The 22,766-nt window shown below is 50.8% G+C and overlaps 1 protein-coding gene across 4 annotated transcripts in view; it reads right to left on the reverse strand.

The window, feature by feature from the left end:
- OSBPL10 (oxysterol binding protein like 10) overlaps positions 1-22,766 on the reverse strand; it is a 298,101-nt gene that overhangs the window by 25,910 nt on the left and 249,425 nt on the right. For all 4 annotated transcript variants that reach the window (XM_027088152.1, XM_027088151.1, XM_027088150.1 and 1 more), the window contains one exon: positions 8,322-8,471. In XM_027088152.1, the coding sequence (XP_026943953.1) occupies positions 8,322-8,471 (150 nt within the window). The remainder of the gene's footprint in view (positions 1-8,321; positions 8,472-22,766) is intronic.

The following is a 22,766-nucleotide window of genomic DNA, read 5'->3' on the forward strand; positions in this document are numbered from 1 at the left end:
AAGGGCCCCTGGGCTTCTCTGGTGGCACAATGGTTGAGAGTTCGCCTGCCAATGCAGGGGACACGGGTTCGTGCCCCAGTCCCAGAAGATCCCACATGTCGCGGAGCGGCTGGGCCCGTGAGCCATGGCCGCTGAGCCTGCGCATCTGGAGCCTGTGCTCCGCAACGGGAGAGGCCACAGCAGTGAGAGGCCCGCGTACCATAAATAAATAAATAAATAAGTAAGTAAGTAAATAAATAAATAAATGGCCCAGCTTGCAGGAGAGTCAGAAACCGTGAGCCGAGGTTCATCTCTTGGCAGCGACAACCACGTGGACCTGGGCAAATTCCCCCCTTAGAAGAAGGAGCTTAAGCACAGCACTGTTAATCCGTGCTTGTTGTGACTGACGCTGGAAATTCAGCCTCATAAAATAATTCAATCAAGGAAAAAGCTGTGAGTTCAAGATGTCCACTGTATCATTATAACACCCAGAAGCCACTGGTGGAGGAAGTACAAGACAACGCAGTGACCTGGGCGGGGGGGTTATGCATCCGTGAGCAGGAACGCAGGCCATGGGAATGTTCTCATCCTTGAACCCAGTGGCGGGCACGTGGTGTCTGTCGTGAGGCAATTCTCTATCCCGGGGGCACACAAACGGCAACCACAAACCACGTCTCCTCTTGGTTCAACAAACAGCTCTACTGGAACCATTTAAATAATTCTTTAAGAATCATAGAAACTTCACAACGATCTCAGCAAGCTTCTCTCTCAATGTACAAATCTTGTCTAACATCCTTGAGGACAGGATGTGCACGGGGCACCCAAGGAGTGTTCAATCCACCTTTGCTTTGCACTAGTTTCAACCATAGTCTGCAGCCCCAGACTCCCACCTGCTCTATGGAATCAGTTATGCCTTCTGGAAGGGCTCACGATCCCCTCTTCCAGCAGATCTCTGTCCCATCTGAATCTGTAAAATTTGAGTTTAGACCAAATCCCTTGAGGAATCCACAGAGGTCACAGGCCCACCCTGGACCTTGCTGTTCCCCACAACCACCACCCCCCGAAATCTCAATTTCAAGCACCCCCCTCCTCCCATCACCCGGTACGTCCAGCTCACTCCATCACAGCCCCAGCCCCACGACCCCATCACGTCCACCATCCCCTGTCGCCTCCTTTCCCTCCACGCCCAGCATGGCATCCCTGCCCCACCTGACACTCACTCCCTTGATCTGCCACCACCACCACCCCGTGGCCCCTCGGCCCTCTCTCCCTCTGGGGGGGTCAGCCAGCAAACCCCAACCCTGGTTTAATCCACCTCCTCACGTTCTCCGAGCCTCAACCTGGCAGCTCAACTTACCTGGAGAAAAGAGACACATGCTCGCTGGTCTCACTTTAAATTCGCGACCTAAAATCCTTACGTGCCCCGCCCCGGGGCGGGGCGAGGGGCAATCCTGCCACCTCCTTCCTCCGCCTGAGAGGGCCACTCATCCCTGCTGCCTCCTCCCTCCCCAAATCTCTAACAGCCCTTCCCTCTTCATCACCCTCACTGCTCTGAATCCTTGACACGTGGCTGTGCAGATGTGGGAGCAAGACGGGATTATCCCTGCTTTACAGGCAAGGAAACAGAGACATTCAGAAGTGAGGTAACAGCTGGGGCGCGTCCCGGCTCAGAACCACATGCGTAAACACAGAGCTGAGGGTCCCCCGGGGTCCCCGCCCCTCCGCTCTGCTGCTTGCCTCCTGCTACAACGGTGGGCTGTCCTAGCTAGGGACAGACCCTCCGCACCGCACGGGATCCCAGAACCCCTCCCCTCTCAAGTTCCCGCAGGCATCCCCGCCCTCTCTCCGGACCTACCGTTCCCATCAGCATTCAAACATCTTCAGAAACCAAAGTTCTCTGTTCCAGAGCTTCGTCCCAATTTTCTGCTTCCCTTTTGCATCAAAGCTCCTTGAAACTCCATTTTTACTCCCTGTCACCACCTTTCTCCCCATCCTCCCTTGAAGCCACCTAATCAAACTTTGACCAAAACAAAGGCAATGGTCCCTCTGCAGGCTTGTTTGCAGCAGTGCCTCGCAGCGGAGAACTCCCTTCTCCTTAAAACACTGCCTGTGTGTGACTTCATGTCATCACGTTCCTCTGCTTCCTACCCCACCTCCCCCCAGCTGACCCTCCTCAGTCTCCTCTGCTGGACCCTTCTCACCTCTCCAGCCTTCACATACTGGAGATTCCCCGGACTCGGCCTTTGGACTTTCCCCCTACATCTCTACTCACTCCCTAAAGGGGGGTTACCATCTCCTGAGTTGGACCACCCTCTGCACATTGTTCACTCCCAAACTGGTACCCAAGCTTCACTCACAAACCCCAGGCTTCTCTACTCAGCTGCCTACACATCCTCTCAATTTGGATGCAGAACTGAATGGATCCCTCAGACCCAAGAGACCCAAGGTTGAATCTGGGATATCCCCCCAAACACCCCAACCTCCTCTTCCCATAGCCTCTCCCCCCTTGGTAAGCGGGGCCGGTGGTCTGCTCCACGGGTGGCCCTCGATGAACCCAAGCCCCTGGAATTCACACCCCTGAAGAGTCCCCTTGTGGCACTTTAATCAACAGAGTGGAAGTGACAGTGTCAGTTTGGGGCCCAAGGCTTATCAGCACCCAGTTTGGCCCTCCTGGGAGCTTTGAGCCACTGTGTAAGAGTCTGGCAACCCAGCTGGACAGACCATGTGGGAAGGATTCATGGAGACAGAAAGGTTACAAGACTTCATGAGGAGAGAGAGGCCCAGCTGTCCCAGCCACGTTCAGCCTACAACCAGCCCACCGGCTGACGACAGGCACATGAGTGACCACTGGCAAGACCAGCAAAAGAGCCACCCAGCTGAGCCCAGCCCAGACTGTGAACATAAATAAAATGGTTATTTTAAGCCACTTCGTTTAGGGTGGTCAGTCCCTCAGCAACAGGTCACTGAAACAAACAGCAGCTCTAATGTTTATTATTCCAGTTGCTCAGGTTGAAATCTTAGAGTCATTCCTTGTTCCTCTTTTGCTCATACCTTACAACCAAACCACATGCAAAAAGGATACCTGTAGCCTGCTGGCACGTCTTCTAAGTACATCCAGAAACTGCCACTGCCCTTGCCATTGTCTGTCACCTCCTCTATGCCCACCCTGACCCTGCCGCCTGCACCCCACTTGCCCTGTCCCAGTTTACTTTCTACAAAAGAGTCAAAACAATCTTTTTAAAATACAAGGAAAGCCCTGCATTCCTTTGTTCACAACTCTCTGACAGCCACCCACATCCACAGCAACACCCCAAGTCCTCACGATGTCCGGCGAGGCCCTCCGATCCAGCCCCTGCTGTCTTGCCAATTTAATGTCCTGCCAGCCCATGCGGGTCAACTCTGATCCAGACACAATGCTCCCTGCTCGTCCTCAAAATGCCAGGCAAGGGCCACCTTGGGCCTTGTCCACTCACTGACCCCGCTGGCCCGAACAGCCTCCACTACATGGCCACCTGGCTGGCTTCCTCATCTTCACCTGCCTGTACTCCAGTGACACCTGGAGAATCCTGCGCTGAGCGGCTCATCTAAGAGGCTCACCGGCCCCATCAGCTTTCCATCCCCACCCGCCATGCTCTGTGTCTCTCCACTGTGTTTACATCTCCATATTCTTTTCTTTTCTCTCTCTAGTTTGTCTGTCTCTTTCCACCATCACACAAGCTCCGTGAGGCGTGGATTCTAACTGTTTTGTTCACTGCTGCACTCCCAGCGCCTAGAACAGTACCTGGCAGGTGTAGTACTCAATAAGTACTCGTTAGATGAGAGAGCACGTGCGTTACTGACGGCTGCCTTTCATAGCCCTGAAAACACGGTAAAAATCGTCATAAACCCCCAAGCTCAACCTTGCATCCTGTGGGCCCCCTCCCCGGAGCCCACAAATTTCAGGGCAGCAACTCTGAAAAACACATGTTTCCCACCTGCTCCAAGGCCTCCAAAGGTTTCCCATCACCCTCAGGATCAAGTTCACCCTCCTTCAACGGCCCACAAGGCTCTGCAGATCTGACCCTAGCCCCCACTCCAGGTTCCCCCATGCCCCGCCAGCACACACTCCCCCCAGCCTCACTGCCTTCGCTCTCTGGCTTCGCCCATGCTGTTCCCTCCACCAGGAATGCCCTTCCTCTAGTTCCTTCCACTACTGCCCACTCACCCTTCAGGCTCAACCTACATGTCCCTTTGTCAAAGAGCCCTTCTGTGCCCTCCATCTTCTGTGGCTCCTCCTTTCTCCCTCATTTTCCTTCCTGGGCTACCCATGATTTGTGCAATTGTAGCAGGTTATCCAGTGGCGGAATTCACCAGCAACTTGGGCTTCTGGAACCACAACTGAGGAAGGAGGACAGACCAAGGTGCTTCTGGAGGCAGGACCAGATACCTACTTTGGGGGGCCCAGTGAAAAACAAAAATGCAAGTCCTCTTGTTCAAAATGATTAAGAATTTCAAGACAGCAACAGCAGAGCAGTAAACCAAGCCTGGGATGCTTCTGAGCATGGGATGTTATACCACCCCACCGGTCACTTGCCCAGGAAACTGCTGACCACGGTTAATGAACTAAAGCAAAATACAGCACTCAAGGCCCAGTGAGGCTGGTGACCTGGGAATGCAGCTGTGCTGGACACCTCCACAAAGATGGGGCTGCGCACTTATTTTACGGAGAGATCAAAGCTTCATCCTCAAGTCGAGGAAGGTAACCTCTCCAGGGTGCCTGCTTATCGAACCGAGTGCCATTCAGGCCAAGCTCGTCCACTGCCAGCTTAGCACAAGCTTAACTGAATGACACAGACAAGAGCCAAGAAGAGACAATAAGGAAAGAGATAATCTACAAATAACAAATGCTGGAGAGGGTGTGGAGAAAAGGGAACCCTTCTACACTGCTGGTGGGAATGTAAATTGATATAGCCACTATGGAGAACAGTATGGAGGTTCCTCAAAACACTAAACGTAGAGCTACCATATGATCCAGCAATCCCACTACTGGGCATATAACTGGAAGAAACCATAATTCAAAAGGATACATGCACCCCTATATTCACAGAAGCACTATATACAATAGCCAAGACAGGGAAACAACCTAAATGTACATCGACAGATGAATGGATAAAGAAGATGTGGTACATGTAGACAATAGAATATTACTCAGCCATTAAAAAGAATGAAATAATGCCATTTGCAGCAACATGGATGGACCTAGAGATGATCATACTAAGTGAAGTAAGTCAGACAGAGAAAGACAAATATCATATGATATCACTTATATGTTGAACCTAAAATACGACACAAATGAACGTATCTATGAAACAAAGCAGACTCAGAGACATAGAGAACAGACTTGTGGTTGCCAAAGGGAAGGGGGTGGGAGAGGGATGGAGGGGGAGTTTGGGATTAGCAGATGGAAACTATTACATGTAGGATGGATAAGCAACAAGGTCCTACTGTATAGCACAGGGAACTATATCCAATATCCTATGATAAACCGTAATGGAAAAGAATATGAAAAAGAATATATATGTATGTATAACTGAATCACTTTGCTGTACAGCAGAAAGTAACACAGCATTGTAAGTCAACTATACTTCAATAAAAATTTTTTTAAAAAGGGGAAGATACAATTTCATCAACATTTTTACAGGGCAGGGCAACGAAAGCCCAAAAGCCTCATGGGACAATAAAAGGTTTCCCTCTTCCTTTCACAAGTATTTCAGCTTGTCAAATGTTCCCTTGGTTTCTGAATAACAGCTTCTTCCCAGTAAATAAGTTAATGAACAATAGATTAGAAAAGTTCTTCTTTCTGATAGCTGACTGTTGGATAAACACGTTTGCTCTTTTAGGAAAAGGCGATGTACACTTCTCATGATTTCCATATTTTAAAACAAGAGGGACTTCCCTGGCGGTCCAGTGGTTAGGACTCCGAGCTTTCACTGCAGGGGGCATGGATGTGATCCCCGGTCAGGGAACTAAGATCCCACATGCCGTGCGGCACAGCCAAATAAAAAAATTTAAAAATAAAACACAGGAGCCAGAAGGTGATGTCTCTGAGACGCTCCACCTGCCGTCATGCAGTCCCCTCAGCGCTGTTGGGTTTCTCCACATCTGACCCGGGCAACTTCGGTTACTCTGACAGTCTCTCTCCTGTATCACTCAGGAGTCTACATTGAATTATAGAATATGATCCACGATGCAAATATATTTCACATGGGGACCAGTACACACGTATCAACAGAACTAAAAAGTTTCACCTGCTGTACACTCTGGTGTTTTCTAATGTATTTTATTTCATTTTTTAGAAATGATCATCTGACCCACTAAACCGGTTTTACAACCCACAAAACGGGCTGTGAACCAGAGTTTGGAAACATGGTTTGGGGTCAAATTAGTGATGTCACAGCCCAGATTCCAGCCCCCAGGTCTTCACTCAAAGCTCCGTCTGAGTGGTCTACACTCAGACAGGAATCAGAGAGGGGGCTTTTTAAAAGGCAAGCACTTAAACGATTCTTCTAGCAAAAAGGATGCAAATTACATGGCCAGGAGACAGAAATGAAGGGAAGGCAGCAGGATGTCAGCTTGGTGTGTGGAGCCCCCGAGCAGAGGGCAGGGAAAGGGGAGACGAGGGAACCTTCCAGGTCACACTGCTCAGCATGTGCCCCCAATCCCATGGAAAGTAGTGCAGGTTCCCAGGATGTCAGACTCCCTCATGATCAAACCCATGAGAACATCCCCAAGAAAAGGCTTTTCTGTCCCCTCTGAGGCTCCCTGTTTTCGCTTTCCTCTTCAAAGAGCCTGTCCCACCCGCCCCCTCCCTCTCGCTGTTCTGGCCTCCAGGCCAAGCTGAGCTTGTGGAATCCAGCCCCTTCCCTGCAGCCAAACAAGCCCACGACCCTCAAGGCAGTTTCCCCAGGCTGCGCCTTCAGGGGCTCCAACCATTTCAAGTAGGCCTTCCGGATCCAGAACTTTCATTCCCAGCACACCCTTCCCATGGTCGCGTCCCTCCCTCCTAATCAGGAAGCACCTACCGAAACTGAGCAGGACCCTGTGGGGCTCCAGGGCATGGAAGCCTTTCAAACAGTTGCTAATCAGGGAAGGGAGGGGATGCAGAGACAAGGGAGGAGCAGTCAGGAAACTATAGTGCAGCCTTGGGGCAGGGTCCTGGTTCCGCCTCAAGGGATACACATAACAACATCTTTGAGCTCTTCTGCAGAAAGAAAACCCTCCACAAATGGAAAATGTTAGCATTCTTCATTCCAGAGAGGACCACCTGAGGCCAGACTGGAGGAGTGCAGGCCCCGCACACACCCTGATCCTTATCAGCAACCCAACCCTTGAACTCCTTACCTCCCGGTTTGGGACACACGGTTTTGTGGGGCAGGAGCTCGCTGTGTCTCCCTTTGCCTGGCAAAGCAATAAAGCTATTCTTTTCTACTTCACCCAAAAATCTGTCTCCAAGATTCGATTCGGCACCAGTGCAAAGAAGCCGAGCTTTCGGCATCAGCGTCAGGACGGGCAAGGGAAGCCGGGTGGGTTGGACAGCCGAGTCCAGGCATCTCCCACCACCCACAACGCTCCTGATGCCCACACACCTCTCAGCTGCACGCAGAGCGGCCTTCCCTCTCTCCTCCAGAACGAAGCCACTGCCCGGAGGCGGGGAAGGCTCCACAGGGGGCCATCGCCCGGCCACCAGCATGGAGGATGCTGGGTCCCCTCGATGAGGTTTCCCGGGATGGGCGCAACACCAACAAGAGTTATTGTGCGTCTACCAACAAGCGGGCACACAGCTCTCCACGTGAGCAGCGAGGTCTGGATCATCAATGGGGTTAAGGCCAATGACAGCCAGCAACAGGAGGTGGCCAGGTGCCCAGAGGCCGTGGGGGGGGGCAGGGGCGGGTGGTGGTGGTGGTGCAGGTGGAGGCAGCCTCACTCTTGCCCACACCATTTCCTTCCTCCTGTTTTCTCTCTGTGGCCAATGCGCCACGTCCATCTCTCTAGGTCACCTTTAATCCTCTCTAGGACACAGCAGGAGACAAAGAAATCCCATCTGAACTGTCCTTATCATCTTGTGTGCTTTCCCTGCCCTTGAAGCGTCGCAGCTCCTCCAGAGAAGCAAACGCAAGGCTCATGGTCTGGGGATAATCGTTTACATAAAACATCCTTTCCAATAATCCCCGGAACATCCACACTTGACTGCAGCTCTGACCCTTCCCCACTCTGCATCCCCAGTCTCCCGAGCGGGAAAGCCTGTGAGGGACAGAAGGCACCCAGACGACTGGCCACAAGCCCCAGGGGACACGCCCACCTACCTTGGTCAGATCCATTCCAAGTTTGAGCTGAGAAATGAGGTGAAGGATTACACTGCGCTGATCCTCCATGACGCCCACTTCTGTCTCTTCCTGATCTTCAGTGTCACTTTTCTCATCTTCTGACAAAACCAATTCGGGGCCTGAGTTTGGCTAAAACGAGATCATCAGTAAAAATCACCAGCCTGGTCCTGAGAAGCTAGAAGCACAGCACCGAACCCATGTGCTTAGCAAGGGCAGAGAGCCCAAGCCTGCCCAGATAGAGTTTCTCCATAAACTGGTCCTCCCGGCCGTGGGCAGAAGACGATCTTTTTTTTTTTTTTTTTTTGTGGTACGCGGGCCTCTCACTGTTGTGGCCTCTCCCGCTGCGGAGCACAGGCTCCGGACGCGCAGGCCCAGCGGCCATGGCTCACGGGCCCAGCCACTCCGCGGCATGTGGGATCTTCCCGGACCGGGGCACGAACCCGCGTCCCCTACATCGGCAGGCGGACTCCCAACCACTGCGCCACCAGGGAAGCCCAGAAGACGATCTTTGGGGTGCAGGCCCCACCTTTAAGCACCTGAGGAGCCCTCTCATCTTCCCCTCACCTGTGAGTGAGCCTTCTAGCCTAAGCACCTCCCCTGACAAGAAAGCTTCCTGCCCTCTAAGAAACTAACTATAATATTCAAGTGTGAGTCCCTTCACCTTGGCTATTCCCAAATAATATTCTCCTGTTAACTTGTACAACCCAGAGCACTATAGCTAACGTAAATTTCTCTGTTTATAAGCAAAAGTCAGACACCCCAGAAACTGACATTACCTTATTTATGGGAAAATTTACTCTGAAATTATTTCTATTCCCATTAGTGAATATCACTACAGCAAGTAAAAAAAAAAAAAAAAAAAAGGCTCAGTGCTGGCATTAATTTATGGAGGGAAACAAAAATGAAAATGTAAAGAAAAAGTCTGAAATTTTATAATAATGCTAAGCTTCAACCTGGCTAACAGACCCTGCACGTTCCTTGATGCAAGTTTTATTCATTCAGTTGCTTGATTCCAGTTTTCCAAATTACAGAGGAAGCAGGCAAGTTAATAAAATATGCAAGGTGGATTGCTGAGCGCATAATTTTCCAATACCTAATTACCAAGAACTCTGGCTACAATTACAGCTGTCCTCACAATTCTGTTGAAAGAAATAATCCTATTCACCATTCTTCATTTATGTATGTTCTCATAGTACTTGTTTCTATGTCAGCAAAAGCACTCTACACAAAACACTACGTAATTGTTTCTAATTGCTGCTGACTGGTAATTACTAATGAACTTAACATACAGAAACACGGGAGCCCAAACATTTTAATATAAAAGGATACAGACTTGCCCAAATATCCAAGCAAAAACTAATCATTTTCAGTCTCATTACAAAGAACCATCTCATCTACTTCCAAAACACAAAAGTTATTTAGCGATCAAGGTGTTTATAATTGTCCTTCCTCACCAACACTCCAGAGGAAATATGGTGCTCTTTCCACTGGGGTAGCATTTTTAAGATTTCAGTTGAAATGGACATTTACCATAGACATACTGCTCAAATTATTCCCAAGGCCATGGGGCTTTCCTCCAGCCACAAGTCAAGTTTCCATCATGTGCCTGGTTCCCTAGACTCATGTCATGTGTGCTATGTGACATCACTGGAAAGGTGCTTTGCTAGATATACTGAAATAACTGAGGGCCCCTGACCCCCACCATGGTCCAGAGAAGACTAACCAGAGGGGGAGTCTGGGGCCATGGGCCACCCTGATTCCACACTGGGAAATCAGAGACAGAGGGACAGGAGCCAGCACTTGCTGTCAATGCCCGGAAGCCGCCTACCTCTCCTCCAGCTTCAGCTCCTGTGCTGCAGTGCCCATGGCAGCCAAGGTCACTGTGGTTACGAGTCTGACGGGCTAAAGCAGGGCCACCGTCCCATATACCTGCCCTCCTGACCTTCCCTGCTCTTTCCCCCTCCTCTGGGTTTCAGGCAAGTTTTAAAGGGTGGCTGTCTCCATTCACTGTGAGTTTGCAGTTCCCGTCAGTTGCCACCAAAGCCAGAGAGCTCAGACACACTCCCTTCAATGCCAAGGTGATGGAGCTGCTACTTCCTTCGCAGTAACGTGCCGGGTGGTCACCTATATTAGCAGACATCCCCTCCACCCAGGGCAGCGGGGCAGGAGAGGGCAAGGCCTGGGTATCTTGTGTGGCAGGAAAAAGGACAATCGAAAGCAAATCACGCTACCATCCTGCACTCAAGGGGGTGGGCACAGCTTTCAAGGTCCTTATACATCTCAACAAGAAAGGGAGCTCCATGGGAAAAGAATCTGAAAAAGAACAGATACATGTATGTGTATAACTGAATCACTTTACACCTGAAATTAACACAACATTGTTAATCAACTATACCCAATATAAAATAAAAATTAAAAACAAAAACCAAAAAAAAAAAAGAGAGAGAGAAAAGGAGCTCCACCTGGAGTGCAATTGTTCCTGCTTGAAATTAGCTGCTCTCACAAAGCACTGATTGTAAACTAAGCAAATCAATAGCTCAAGTAAGTTTTATGAAGTGAAGAGTTGTTCTTTCTTCTGAAAGTGTGATTTTCCCATCTGCCCACAAGCCAGTGCACCCCTCCCACCCACTGCCACACTTGCAGGGAGATGCTTACGAACCACAGGGACCAAGCGTCTCCTGCTGTCTGCCTTCCTTGGAAACCAAACGCAGCTGGTCCCTGATTTCCAGGAGCCAAGACGCCTTCTGCAAGCTCCCGCCACATCATATGAAGAACATACATTACTGTGCACACAAACCTCTCCAGCTTGTCCCACTTCAATCAACGTCACGCTTCCTGTGTCTGGTGATGCCGTCAGGGACACTGGCTCCAGCAAGGAGAATTAAGGCTGGTGCACAGGCCTCAGAAGCTGACTCACTCCAGGGCGAACGGCGGCCAGAGCTCCTGGGGACCCTGAAGTCCCGCCAAGGGAGGAAAGGCCACGGGGAGCCTGACACACATCCCCTCACTGGCACAGACCCTTAGCAGACGGTGCCCTAAGCTTAAACAAGGATCCAGCAATGTTTCTGTCTCCTGCAGCTTCGGAAAACTTGCAAAAATTCTCTTATCCAACCTTGAGTAAATAATCAGGGTTTAAAAATAAAGCTGGTTTCATTCATCACGTTGTCAGTGAACGTCTTAGAGGACACCCCCAATTCCACCCACACTGGAACTCAAGTCCATATGCAGAAGGTGAGACCACCCTCTGGTGTGGGTCCAAAACGGGGGCACGTGGATGGAGGGTAGGGGTTCCCAACAGGGCACGTTGGTCTGAAGGAGGTCAACTGGCCGTGTAAACACCAATCTGTGGGCACCCGCAAAGCACCCATGGTTAGCAGGGGCTCTGAGAAATGGAGATTTCGAAGAACCAGGCTTTGATGGAGTTTTAAAGACAGAAAACCTTCCCTTTTAGGGTCAAGGGTTTGCAGATTCTGCTGTTCTGATGTGAAATCCACAACAACGGTAACGGTCAGTGGATCCAAGTCTGCTTTCCACAGTCAGGCCCACGTGCTCATCACATCCTCACCCCCCCAGCTCATCAAGTTCTGCTCCTCTCCTGGGTACCCCTGTATGCCCACGCCCTCCTATACCAATGGATTTCTGCTTGTAAAGTGATGACAACCGTCCTGAGGTGATCAAAGGTGGCAGAACGGTCTTTCTCCACCTCAGAAGAAAACTGAAAATAAGAAATGGCTTTTTCTTATTTTCTGAGACAGTTCCTAAGACTGAGACAGTTCCTAAGACTCAAGCAAGAAGAATCTTTAAATACTGCCGTTCCCCAGAGAGCTTTGCAAATGAGCCAGCCCGAACCGTAAAAATGTACACAAACGTGAAGATAAAATGGAATTAGAATATGTTGTAAAGAGAAGCAGGCTTTGGAAAAAAGAGGTCTTTAATAAAAACAAAAAATTATGACTCAGTATCGCTTACCACATGAGTACCGCAGGACATGGGGTGCTACAACAATCCGGTGACTCTTGCCTTGTTAGCAAATGGTGGGGGGACGGACAAGCAAAGGTGATGGACAGGAAAAGGCCACCTGGCAGCTGGGGTCCAGGGGCACCCCTGGTAGCTCCGCAGTGACCTGGGCCCCAAAGCAAGGATTCTTAATCTGGGCCCTGTGGACACTCGTTAAGATACCTACCCACACCCTTGACATTTCATATACAAATTGTGTGTCTGGGCATTTTACGGAGAGAGGGTCCTGCTCTCCATGGATTCTTAGAAGGGTATCTGTCCAGGGCTGACCTCAGGCCTCGCAAGGTCTGCAGGATCTCAAGGTCTGAAGGGTCATGGAACAGAGATGGGCTCTCAGGGTGGGAAGCGGTTGAATCAAAGACGGTCCCAGCACCTGCAGACGTGCCCCTGCCTTACCACCAACCTCTACTCCTTATCTGATAGGAGGCAGCTCCTCCACGGGCCAAGGACCAAAGCCAGAAGCAACACCGTGACTTGAGTTAGGTTTACGTGGGTCCAGCAGTCTCGTCAAGGGGGACACCGGTGTAGGGGAGACACTGAACATTCTTAGCGTCTCTTCTTTTTCACAAAATTTTAATTCTTCAATACAAATGCAAATTCCAAGCAAGACTGAAATTCCAACCTCTTTTATTCAATACACATACGTGATTTAATTACAGTTGGAGTCAGTTCCAGGAAAAAAACCCCAGGAAACAGACATTTACCTTTAGAGTCCATTCAATTCCCTGTCGGAGGCCTCACTCCACCCCCACGCTCCCAAATCCACACCCCCCCACTTCCCAGGCCTCGCTTCCTATTTTCCCTTCCTCAGACGGTGTACGTCTCTCTTCACAATGATCTCTCCTTCTTTCTTAACTGAGACCCGGCCCTCAGACAGCTGGGGCCAGTATAAGCAGTTGCATCTATTGTACTAACATCCTCTTTAACCTAATGTCTTAAAGCGCTGAACCCTGAGACTCAAGGCATTAGAGAGAGGCCTGGGCATTACGCAGCCTTCCAAAAAGCCTTTTCACTGTTGGGTGGGGAGCAGCTCCACAAAGAGCCCTGAAAACCCAGACATGCAGGTGTGAGGGGTCTCCTCCAGCAAGGATCGGGATGGACTCCTACAGCCATCTTCTGCCAGGTAAGAGGTATTCTTAACTAAACAACGTCTTCAGCAGAAAAACATAATCCACTGAGCTCACGTTAGCCACCACCCTCCTGAAATTCTACCGGACCAAGATACAAAGCCAGCTAGAGAATGAACATTCTCCTCTGGCAGCGAACACACTTCAGCTCAATCATTTTTAAAGCCTGGCATCTCTCCCCGCATGCTGGTACCTTGGCATGGAGGCACAGGTGGGTTGTGCCATCCCAAAGAACCTTGGCATTGAATGCAAGAACCCAACGTAGCCCAGATATCGTCCTTACAGGAAAAGGGGGGAACACAGCCATGTCAAGAAGACTCTCTGGTATTCTGGGGGCCAGCGAAAGGTGGGCAGCGGGGAAGAAGACCCAGAGCATCACCGCCCTCAGATACCCTCAAATGAGAGCAAGGTCTGTATCACAGCGGCTGGCAGAAGAGTAACCAGGAAATGACGTGTCCTCTTAGGCGACGTGCTTCTCAAGCCCACAACTACACAGAACATGCAACGACATGCAATCGCGGCCACCAGGGTGAGTCTGCTTTTGCTGACCAGGGGATAAAAGTCAAGAGAAGCTGGTCTTCCAGAAAATAAGAGGTTTTAGGAAAAATAGGAACGTGAAACATGGACAGAGCTTAGGGGGTCAGAGAGACTGGGAGGGTGGGTACATGGAGACAGACCAAGGGGACAAAAAAAAGGAAATCCAGTGAATACTGGAAGAAAAGCAGGAGGGTCTGAGTGTCTAAGAGGTACAAGTACCCACGGACCAACAACCAAATCAATTTTTTTTTTGGTTCTAATGATAAATGGTATTACTGTCTCTTTAATTTCTAGTCATTTTTTCATCTCAATAGTCACAGTGTATTTAACCAAGTCATCACAACCATTACTCGGTCCTCAGAGCGCATCTTCATATCAGTAACATTTTATCAGTAAATCCTAAGAAGCCCCGCCTGACAGCCCAAGGTCACGAGAACTGGCACAGCTGGATCCGAGGAGCCGGTCCAACTTGGGGCTCGAGTCAGCAAGCATCAGCAGAGCCTGGAGCCCCCAAAGACAGCCAGACGTCCAGCAAATTCCACCAGTAATTTCTGGCCCTCATTCCCCAATAGGAAACGTCTACCCCGTGACTGTCAAGTGCACGGCCCTCCCTACCACGCGCTTGGAACAATTATCTCCCGAGGACAGACACAGACGTGAAGTTTGTCCTCTGAACGTGCAGTGGCTGCTCCTGGGAACCTACTGCTCTCCCCACGCTCAGCACAGGCGGGGTTTCTCCTCCAGAAGAGTCTCTCTAATGCCCCAAAAGTAGGCCATCCTTGCTCGGTGGAAGGGCTCTCGGTCGGAACGGGTGGATGCTCGTCTCTGGTCACAAGTCATGCCAGAGGGCTGCCGTCGGCTACACGTCTTCGGATGGTGTCTGGTCCGGCTGACGGCCCTCGGCCCTAATGCAGGGCGGCAGCTGAAGGCTCCTCACATGTACCATCCTCTCTGTGGAGCCACGTCGAAGCCAGGCCACCGACTGGGCCTCGGAGGCCACCTCCTTAGTTAGGGGACCTTATCTGGCCATTTGGAGGTAGGTACAATGAGGCCACCGTGGCGAGGTGGGGGGGGGACCTGACGGAGAAGTTGGCTCTTATCCTTGACAGGTTCAAGTACAAGCATGTCCACGCAGCCTGCTGGTCCCAGCTGCCATCTGGGGGGCACTGAGTTGGCTGCCACTGCCATCATAATCCTTCTGCCGCCTCCCAGTGGATGCGCTGGCTTTCTGGCTCTACCCACACATACATACACATTTACCACACTTGGCTCTCACAGACTGCAAGCACAGATGCTCGTCCTGAGCAAAGGGGCCGACCTGCAGAAAGGTTAATTTTAAATCAAAGACATCCTGGAAGGCAGAAGGAAGTTGCTTCTGGGGAGGGGTGTGGAGCGGGGGGTACATTCGTCATCAGCCAAGGTCATCGGGAACATCACACCAAGAAGGTTTAAAAAGCGTTCCTTTCAAGACACGTGAGGTAATAAGCATTCAGAGGGAGGAGAATCGCCAGCCCTTTTCCAGCATCCATGCGTCTACTTGAAAATCATTTTAAACGAAAGCAGAAAAGAAAGGAATTGCGAAGGAGCAAAGGAAACCTCAAGAAAGCACCGCAAAGGAAAAAGGAAGCAGCAGCTGCAAACAAAGAGGGAGGTGATTATTTTGCAGTTGAGGTTCTGGAAGCACATCAGCAGGACCCCTGGCCCTGGCATGTGGGCACCGGGAATCACGGGGAGGGTGCCAGCATGGTGGGTCAAGCAAAGTACTAGCGCCGCATCCAGTGCTTTACGGCCTTTTCTCCATCAGCAGAAGTCCAGCCCTTTCCAGCCCAGCCCAGCACTGAATTCACAGCCGGGCCGAGGGCTCAGCAAAGCTCTGCAGGGTGAAGGGGCACGCCCACCGCGCCCTAGTCCTGGGTGGCACCAGCAGCACGGGTCACGCTTCCCAACTCACAGGAAGCCCCTGAGGATGGGGATAAAGGTCATGAGAAGGAGAAGAAAGGGGATGCATCACCACAGCTCTGCAAGGCAGCAAAGCATCCAGGGAGAGCTCTGTGTGGTGGCTGCAGAGAGACGGCCCTGGACATAAATCCTGAATCCGCCACCTTCCACCTGGCAGGCTGTCTCCTCACCTGTGAAGTGGAGATGGTACCACCCACCCCCTGGAGGGCTGCTGAGAGGCCCGGGGAAGTCAGGGCACGGGAAGTGGGTGCAGAGGGAACACTGAGCAAAAGCCTGCTGCTCTCGTGAGGCTGCAGCATCCTCATGGGCACATGGTGGACCTGCGGCCACGGGGATCTAGAAACCACAGCTGAAGTGCCCACCACCCCTGCTTGCGCTCATTCCCGTCCTGGCAGCATCCTTCTGGAAGCTGCAGGATGCCGCCCATGCTGTCTCCCAGGCCCTCCTCAGCAATGATGACACCGAGGGTTCTGGGGCTGCAAAGGTCCAGGCCCCCCAAATAGTCCATGGCCCTGACCATGAGGTAGCATCACTTCCTGGACCTGGGGCTGCAGCAGGAAGGGATTCATAGAAATCCATCCTCCAACAGATCTCAGCCTAGAGTCACATGCAGATCTGGGAACCACATGGGACAAATACACAGTAGCCAGGACAGTGAATCGGACAGTGCAGGCCATCCCCTGGCCTCAGGAGACCTGCTGTGGTCTGCAGGGAGTGACAGGACAGGGGTGTCTGCCATCCAAGGCTACCCAGGAAAGGTAGGGAAGAAATTCCCTGAGACCCATCCTAGCCTTCCTGGCCTCTGATAAGAGGAAAAGTGGTGGTTTAAGACATAAAAGGACGCCCCCTCCTTCTTGGGGTGGGCTGAAGGGTAAGCAGTCACCAGGCCTGAATGAGTTACCATTGCACCAGCTGCCTCGAACTCAAAGCACCGCGTGAGATACTGAAGACAGAAGGACGCGGTCTTAAGCCACGGTCTCTGCATTCAACCAGCGGGGATCTGTTGGAGGGCCTTTCTTTCTCCAGCCCTGGGTGTGACTGGTAAGTTCCCAACTCATCATTCGACACTTAGTTCAATCATGCTTCACGGGGGCAGAGGCAATGCCTCCATCCTAACCAGGAATCCCTAAGCACCCTGTCCGTGCCCAGCTCAGCACTTACCCAACTGTATTTATGCAACTGCCCATCTATCTGCCTTCCCGTCGGAGCAAGACAGTCAGCTCTCTTTTGGTACAGGAACACTGATGATCGGGGCTGGCTGCTTAGGGCTCTGGGTCGATGTGGATTAGAAGCCTCCTCCAGGATCTGGGAGGAAGAATGCCCCGATCCAGCAGCAACACCAGCCGGGAGCTCAGGAGGGGAGAGTGACAGCCATGGCGTTGTCAGCTTACCCACCTCAGAGCTCCGTGATGATGGGAAGCCTGTCTTACTCAGGCTTTCATTTCTAGAATCCCAACACAAAGCCTGGTTTTATAATAGCTGCTCAGTTAAAAAAAAAAAATTGTAAGGACTGAATGAATAAAACTAAAGAAAAATTGGGAAAACTGGAGCGTGCAAGACAAAATCCAGATTTAAAATGAGAAGGCCAGCCAGTCACAGAAGACCACACATGACATGATCCCACTTATATGAGATGCCCAGAACAGGCCAATCTACAGGGACAGAAAGTACATTAGTGGTTGGTGGGGGACGGAAGGACGGGGGGATTTGAGGTGACAGCTAAGAGGTAAGGTTCCTTTTGGGGTGATGAAAATATCCTAAAGCTGACCGTAGCGCTGGTGGTACATAGCTGGGAGCATCCTCAAATCCACAGGATGGCACACCCCCAGTGGGTGAATTGACATGGCATGTGAATTATATCTCAATAAAATTAAAAACAAATAAATAAATGCACACATGATGCAAAGTCAAACAAGGCCAGAAGGAAGGTGACGTGTGCAGAGCCAGACTCCGGCCTGAGTCTCACCCAGGAGCAGCACTTAGGGCAGCAGAGAAAGGCAGGGCCCTTCCAACCAGAGTGACGTGACAGGGAGGTGTGGCTCAGGCCAGACTGTATGTGGCTTTGCCCTTAGGACTAGACTCACTCCCTTGGAAAGCCCATGTGATTGATGCCGTGGCTTTAAACCATTTGTACACTGATGGCTTCTAAGTTTATATCTCAAGTTCAGCCTTCTCCCCTGACTTCCAGCTTTGTGTGTCCAACTGTCTATCCACACCCCCTAAGCTATTAGGCAGAACAATGGACTCCCAGACGTGCCCACGTCCTAATCCCTGGAACCTGTGAATATGTTACTTTACATGAAAAAGTGGCTTTACAGATGTGATTAAAGCCTGGAATCAGGGCAAGTGTCCTGGGTTATCCAGATGGATCCAAAAGAATCACAGAAATCCCTAAAATTCGAGACTCTTTCCTGGCTGTGGTCAGAAGAGGAGATGTACCCATGGAAACTGGTTGGACATGCAGCATTGCTGGCTTTGAAGATGGAGGAAGGAGCCACAAGCCAAAGAAAGCAGGCAGCCTCTGACAGCTGGAAAAGGCAAGGAAATTGAGTCTCCCCTAGAGCCTCCAAGAAAAACCTCGATTTTAGCTCCATGAGACCTATGTCGGACTTCTGACCTACAGAACTATAATACGATCAGTTTGCACTGTTTTGAACCAACAAGTCTGTGACAATTTGTTACAGCAGCAATAGAAAATTAACACACTACCTAATAGGCATATTAAACATAATATATCCAAAACACACCTTGCAACTCACACCTCCAATACGTGATCCTCTGTCTCAGGAAATGGCAACTTCATTTTTCCAGCCACTTGGCCAAAAGCCTCAGCACCACCCCTGACTCCAGTCTTCCTCACGTTCCACCCACACCACAGCCCCCAGCAAACCCTGCCAATTGCATCCACAATCCAATTACTCTCACAACCTCCACTCCCTGGCACAGGCCACCGTCAGCTCTCACTTATTTACTGCAACAGCTTCCCAGCAAGTCTCCCGCACCCCCTCTATGGCCTCGGTCTCCTCACAGCAACCAGCAGGCATCTTCAGTCATAACGCAGATCCTCTAACTCATGCTCAAAACACTCCCCACTTCCTTCAGAATCAAAGTTCTTATTGGGGCCCAGGAGACCCCATGTGATCTCGCCCCACTGCTTCTCTTACCTTCCTTCCCACCGCATCCCTCCCACACCCTCCTCAGGCCCCGCCAGCCACTTTCTGTTCCTAGAACACATGAAGTGCACATCTACCTCAGGGCCTTTACACCTGCTGTTACCACCCTTCTCCCCCTGGATTCCTGCATGGCTTCCTCCCTCCCTTCACTCAGATCTCTACTCAAGTGTCACCTGACCGTCCTCTCCACTTTCTCCATCATGCCCTGCCCCCAGCTGCTCCTTCACTCCTGGCACTGATCGTATCATATGCTGATTGATCACCTCTGTCCCCTGGAGAAGGTCAGCTCACGAGAACCAGGCTGTGTTTTGTTCACTGTTGTGTCTCTATCAACAAAGATAGGACTTGACACTGACATATTCCTTGAATGAGTAAATACACACTTGGCTTTCCCCTTTGGAAGTGAGCAACTACGGACGATCACTAAGAGGCTGAAGAATATAACCCAGGCCCCAAGGAATGGCCTGTTAATTAAGCCACGATGTGACTGTCGCAGGGGTGACAGGCACTGAGAACCATTCTGGAAGCTTCCTGCAGCCACGGTTCAGCGTGAGGCAGAACGGCGTGCACAAACAGACCCATCAGGCTCTGTGTGAGGCACAGGAGAGGAGCACAGACAGTGTAGGACACGGCCTGGGTCCCCCTGGGCCTGCAGCCTCTGTGCAGACAGTGGCTGGTGTGGGCTCCCAGTTGCAGGGTCAACAGCGAGCACCGCAGGAGCCACGGGGGAGCAGCAAGGCGGCGGCAGGCAGTTCAGAAGGAAGAAGCAAGCTCTGGAGGGAGCAAATGTAGCCACAGAGGAGAGAGCTCAGGAGATTCAGACGCAGCATCATTCAAGTGGGAAAGAGCCGTTAGCATCTCACCTCGCACACCTCAACGGGCCCCTGCAGCACCCCGCCTTCTCTGTTTCACTCACCATCCTCCTTGTCACCCAGGTTTGAGGCCTGCAGCTTCACAGACGCCTCCCCTGTGCCCCAGCACCCCGACACCCACCCGCTTACACATCCCTTCCCTCTCCCATCTCTGCCATCACACGCTGGGCCTCGGGCACATCTCATAGGATCCGAACACTTCCCAGATTCTCATCTGCTGCAGACCCCTCCTCTTATGCTCTGTTTCATATTGCGCCACTAGAATGTTCTTCCCAAAACATCCACTTCTCTGTTCAAAGTCTTCAAGGCCATCCCACAGCCCAGAGAAAACGATCCACTTACTCAGCCCACCATTTCGGGCTTTCGTCCCCCAGACCCCTGTTGTCACATCCCCTCCTGCTATTCACCTAATCCTCCTGCAGCCTAGAATTACCCTGTCCGGAGTGGTAGCCACCAGCCACAAGTAGCTATTTAAATTAATTAAAATGAAATACAATTTAACCAGCCACACTGTAAGTACTTAGCAGCCACAGGTGGCTGGTGGCTACCATATTGGTCAGTTGGCAAAGAAAATATTTTCATCATCGCACAAGTTCTACACTTTATTTTATTTTATTTTAATACTTATTTATTCGGTTGCACTGGGTCTTAGTTGCGGCTTGTGGGCTTCTTAGTTGCGGCTCGCAGGCTGCTTAGTTGCAGCACGTGAACTTTTAGTTGCAGCATGCGTGTGGGATCTAGTTTCCTGACCAGGGATGGAACCCAGGTCCCCTGCGTTGGGAGCGTGGAGTCTTAACCACTGCGCCACCAGGGAAGTCCCAAGTTCTACACTTTCTCTGCAGAAAGAGCACCCATGCCCTGATGCAGGCTCTGATGATCCCGGGGCAAAGGGAATCCCTCCCTCCTCTAACACCCCACATGGAAGCCTCGCCAGGGTCGCTCACAGGTTACTGCCTTGCCTATCTTTTCCTGACATTTTGGCAATAAAAAGCTCAGTGAGAACAGATCATTTTAAAACTCTAAAATTCCTACTGAACCACAGATGAACCATTTTACAAGCACCTTCACCGAAGAAACAAAAAGACGACAGAATGATATATCGGGGGGGGGGGTCCCCCTGTGATTTGCTTCTTTTGTAACCATGGATGCGCACCGAGAACAGAATTCTGGCTTTCTATATCCACAGTTGTTAATGATTTATGTTTTGTGCTGGGTGATAGATTTCTTCTGATTCTGCAGATGGTGAATGCCTCTATTCAGAAAATAAACACAAGGAGACTAAAGTCGATGGTACCCCCTTAGTGGTCCTTTCAGAGTCTACACTTGATGCCGCTAATTGCTAGACCACCTTGCTTCTTCCACACATTATGCAGTCATGGGCTCATACTTAGAGGCAGGCACAGGGAAAAAGGATGCAAAGCAAGGAGGGGATGCAGAATGGAGCAGGGAGAAGCTCGGGATCAGGCCTAACACATGGTCCCGAACCTGCAGCCTCAGCATCGCTGGGAACTTGACAGAAATGCAAAGTCTGGGCCCCATCCCAGACTTCCCGACCTGTGTTACGTTTGTGGGGACGAGGGCCCAGACCTGTGTTATGTTTGTGTTTTGATGTTTATTTTTGAATCGAAATAGAATTTATATGTGGTGCAATGTACAGGCCTTAGTGCGTAGTTCCACGAGTTATGACAAATCACTTTATATTCAATTACTTTTTTTTTCTAACACCTTAACTATTTTTAAGTGTACAGTTCAGTAGTATCAACTCTATTCACATTGCCGGGCAACAGATTCCTGGAACTTTTTCATCTTGCAGAACTGAAACTCTACGCCCACTGTAGGCTTCCAGCCCACCTCCTCCCCTCCCCCTGGAGAACCTGAGTGTTACCAAGCCCCCCAGGTGTTTGGGATGCATGCCAGCACTTGAGAAACCGCTGCTCTAATGATCCCAGGCCACAGGGGCTCCAGAGAGCAGCCCAGAAAAGCAGCAGGCGTGTTAGAGGCCTGGCACCCAGGAAAGATGTAGCAGGAAATGTGTCACTGGCCTTTTCTGATTCCCCAAACCCAATCCTGAGTGCCCAGTGTGGACACGGGAGTCAAACATGGACAAATGGACAACTTCTATCAAAATCTTGTGTAGGCATAAGTTGAAGAAGGAAATTGTATTTCTCAACATTAGACCAGGCTCTGGAAATTTCACTTGATGGCCCAAAAACAGGATCAGAAAGCTATAAACTTTTTTTTGTTTTTATTTATTTTTTGGGGGGGGGCTACATTGGGTCTTCATTGCTACGCGTGGTCTTTCTCTAGTTGCAGCAAGAGGGGGCTACTCTTCATTGCCGTGCGCGGGCTTCTCACTGTGGTGGCTTTCTTGTTGCGCAGTGTAGGCTCTAGGTGCGCGGGCTTCAGTAGTTGTGGCATGCAGGCTCAGTAGTTGTGGCTGACGGGCTCTAAAGCGCAGGCTCAGTAGTTGTGGTGCACGAGCTTAGTTGCTCCATGGCATGTGGGATCTTCCCAGACCAGGGCTCGAACCCATGTCCCCTGCATTGGCAGGCGGATTCTCAACCACTGCGCCACCAGGGAAGCCACACAGGATAGTTTTGATTTACAAGTCATTGGAAGCAAGAGGTATTTACTGTTCTTTGCAGACAAAAAGGGATTGCATCATGAATAATGGAAAAGGCAGAGCCCATTAAAACTGTTCTGCAGATAACGCTCTGTCCAGGCCACCAGGGACATCAT

This window comes from Aethalodelphis obliquidens, unplaced genomic scaffold, assembly GCF_003676395.1.
Source record: "Aethalodelphis obliquidens isolate GAN/ISIS:26980383/991018 unplaced genomic scaffold, ASM367639v1 scaffold62, whole genome shotgun sequence".
NCBI classification, from domain to species: Eukaryota; Metazoa; Chordata; class Mammalia; order Artiodactyla; family Delphinidae; genus Aethalodelphis; species Aethalodelphis obliquidens.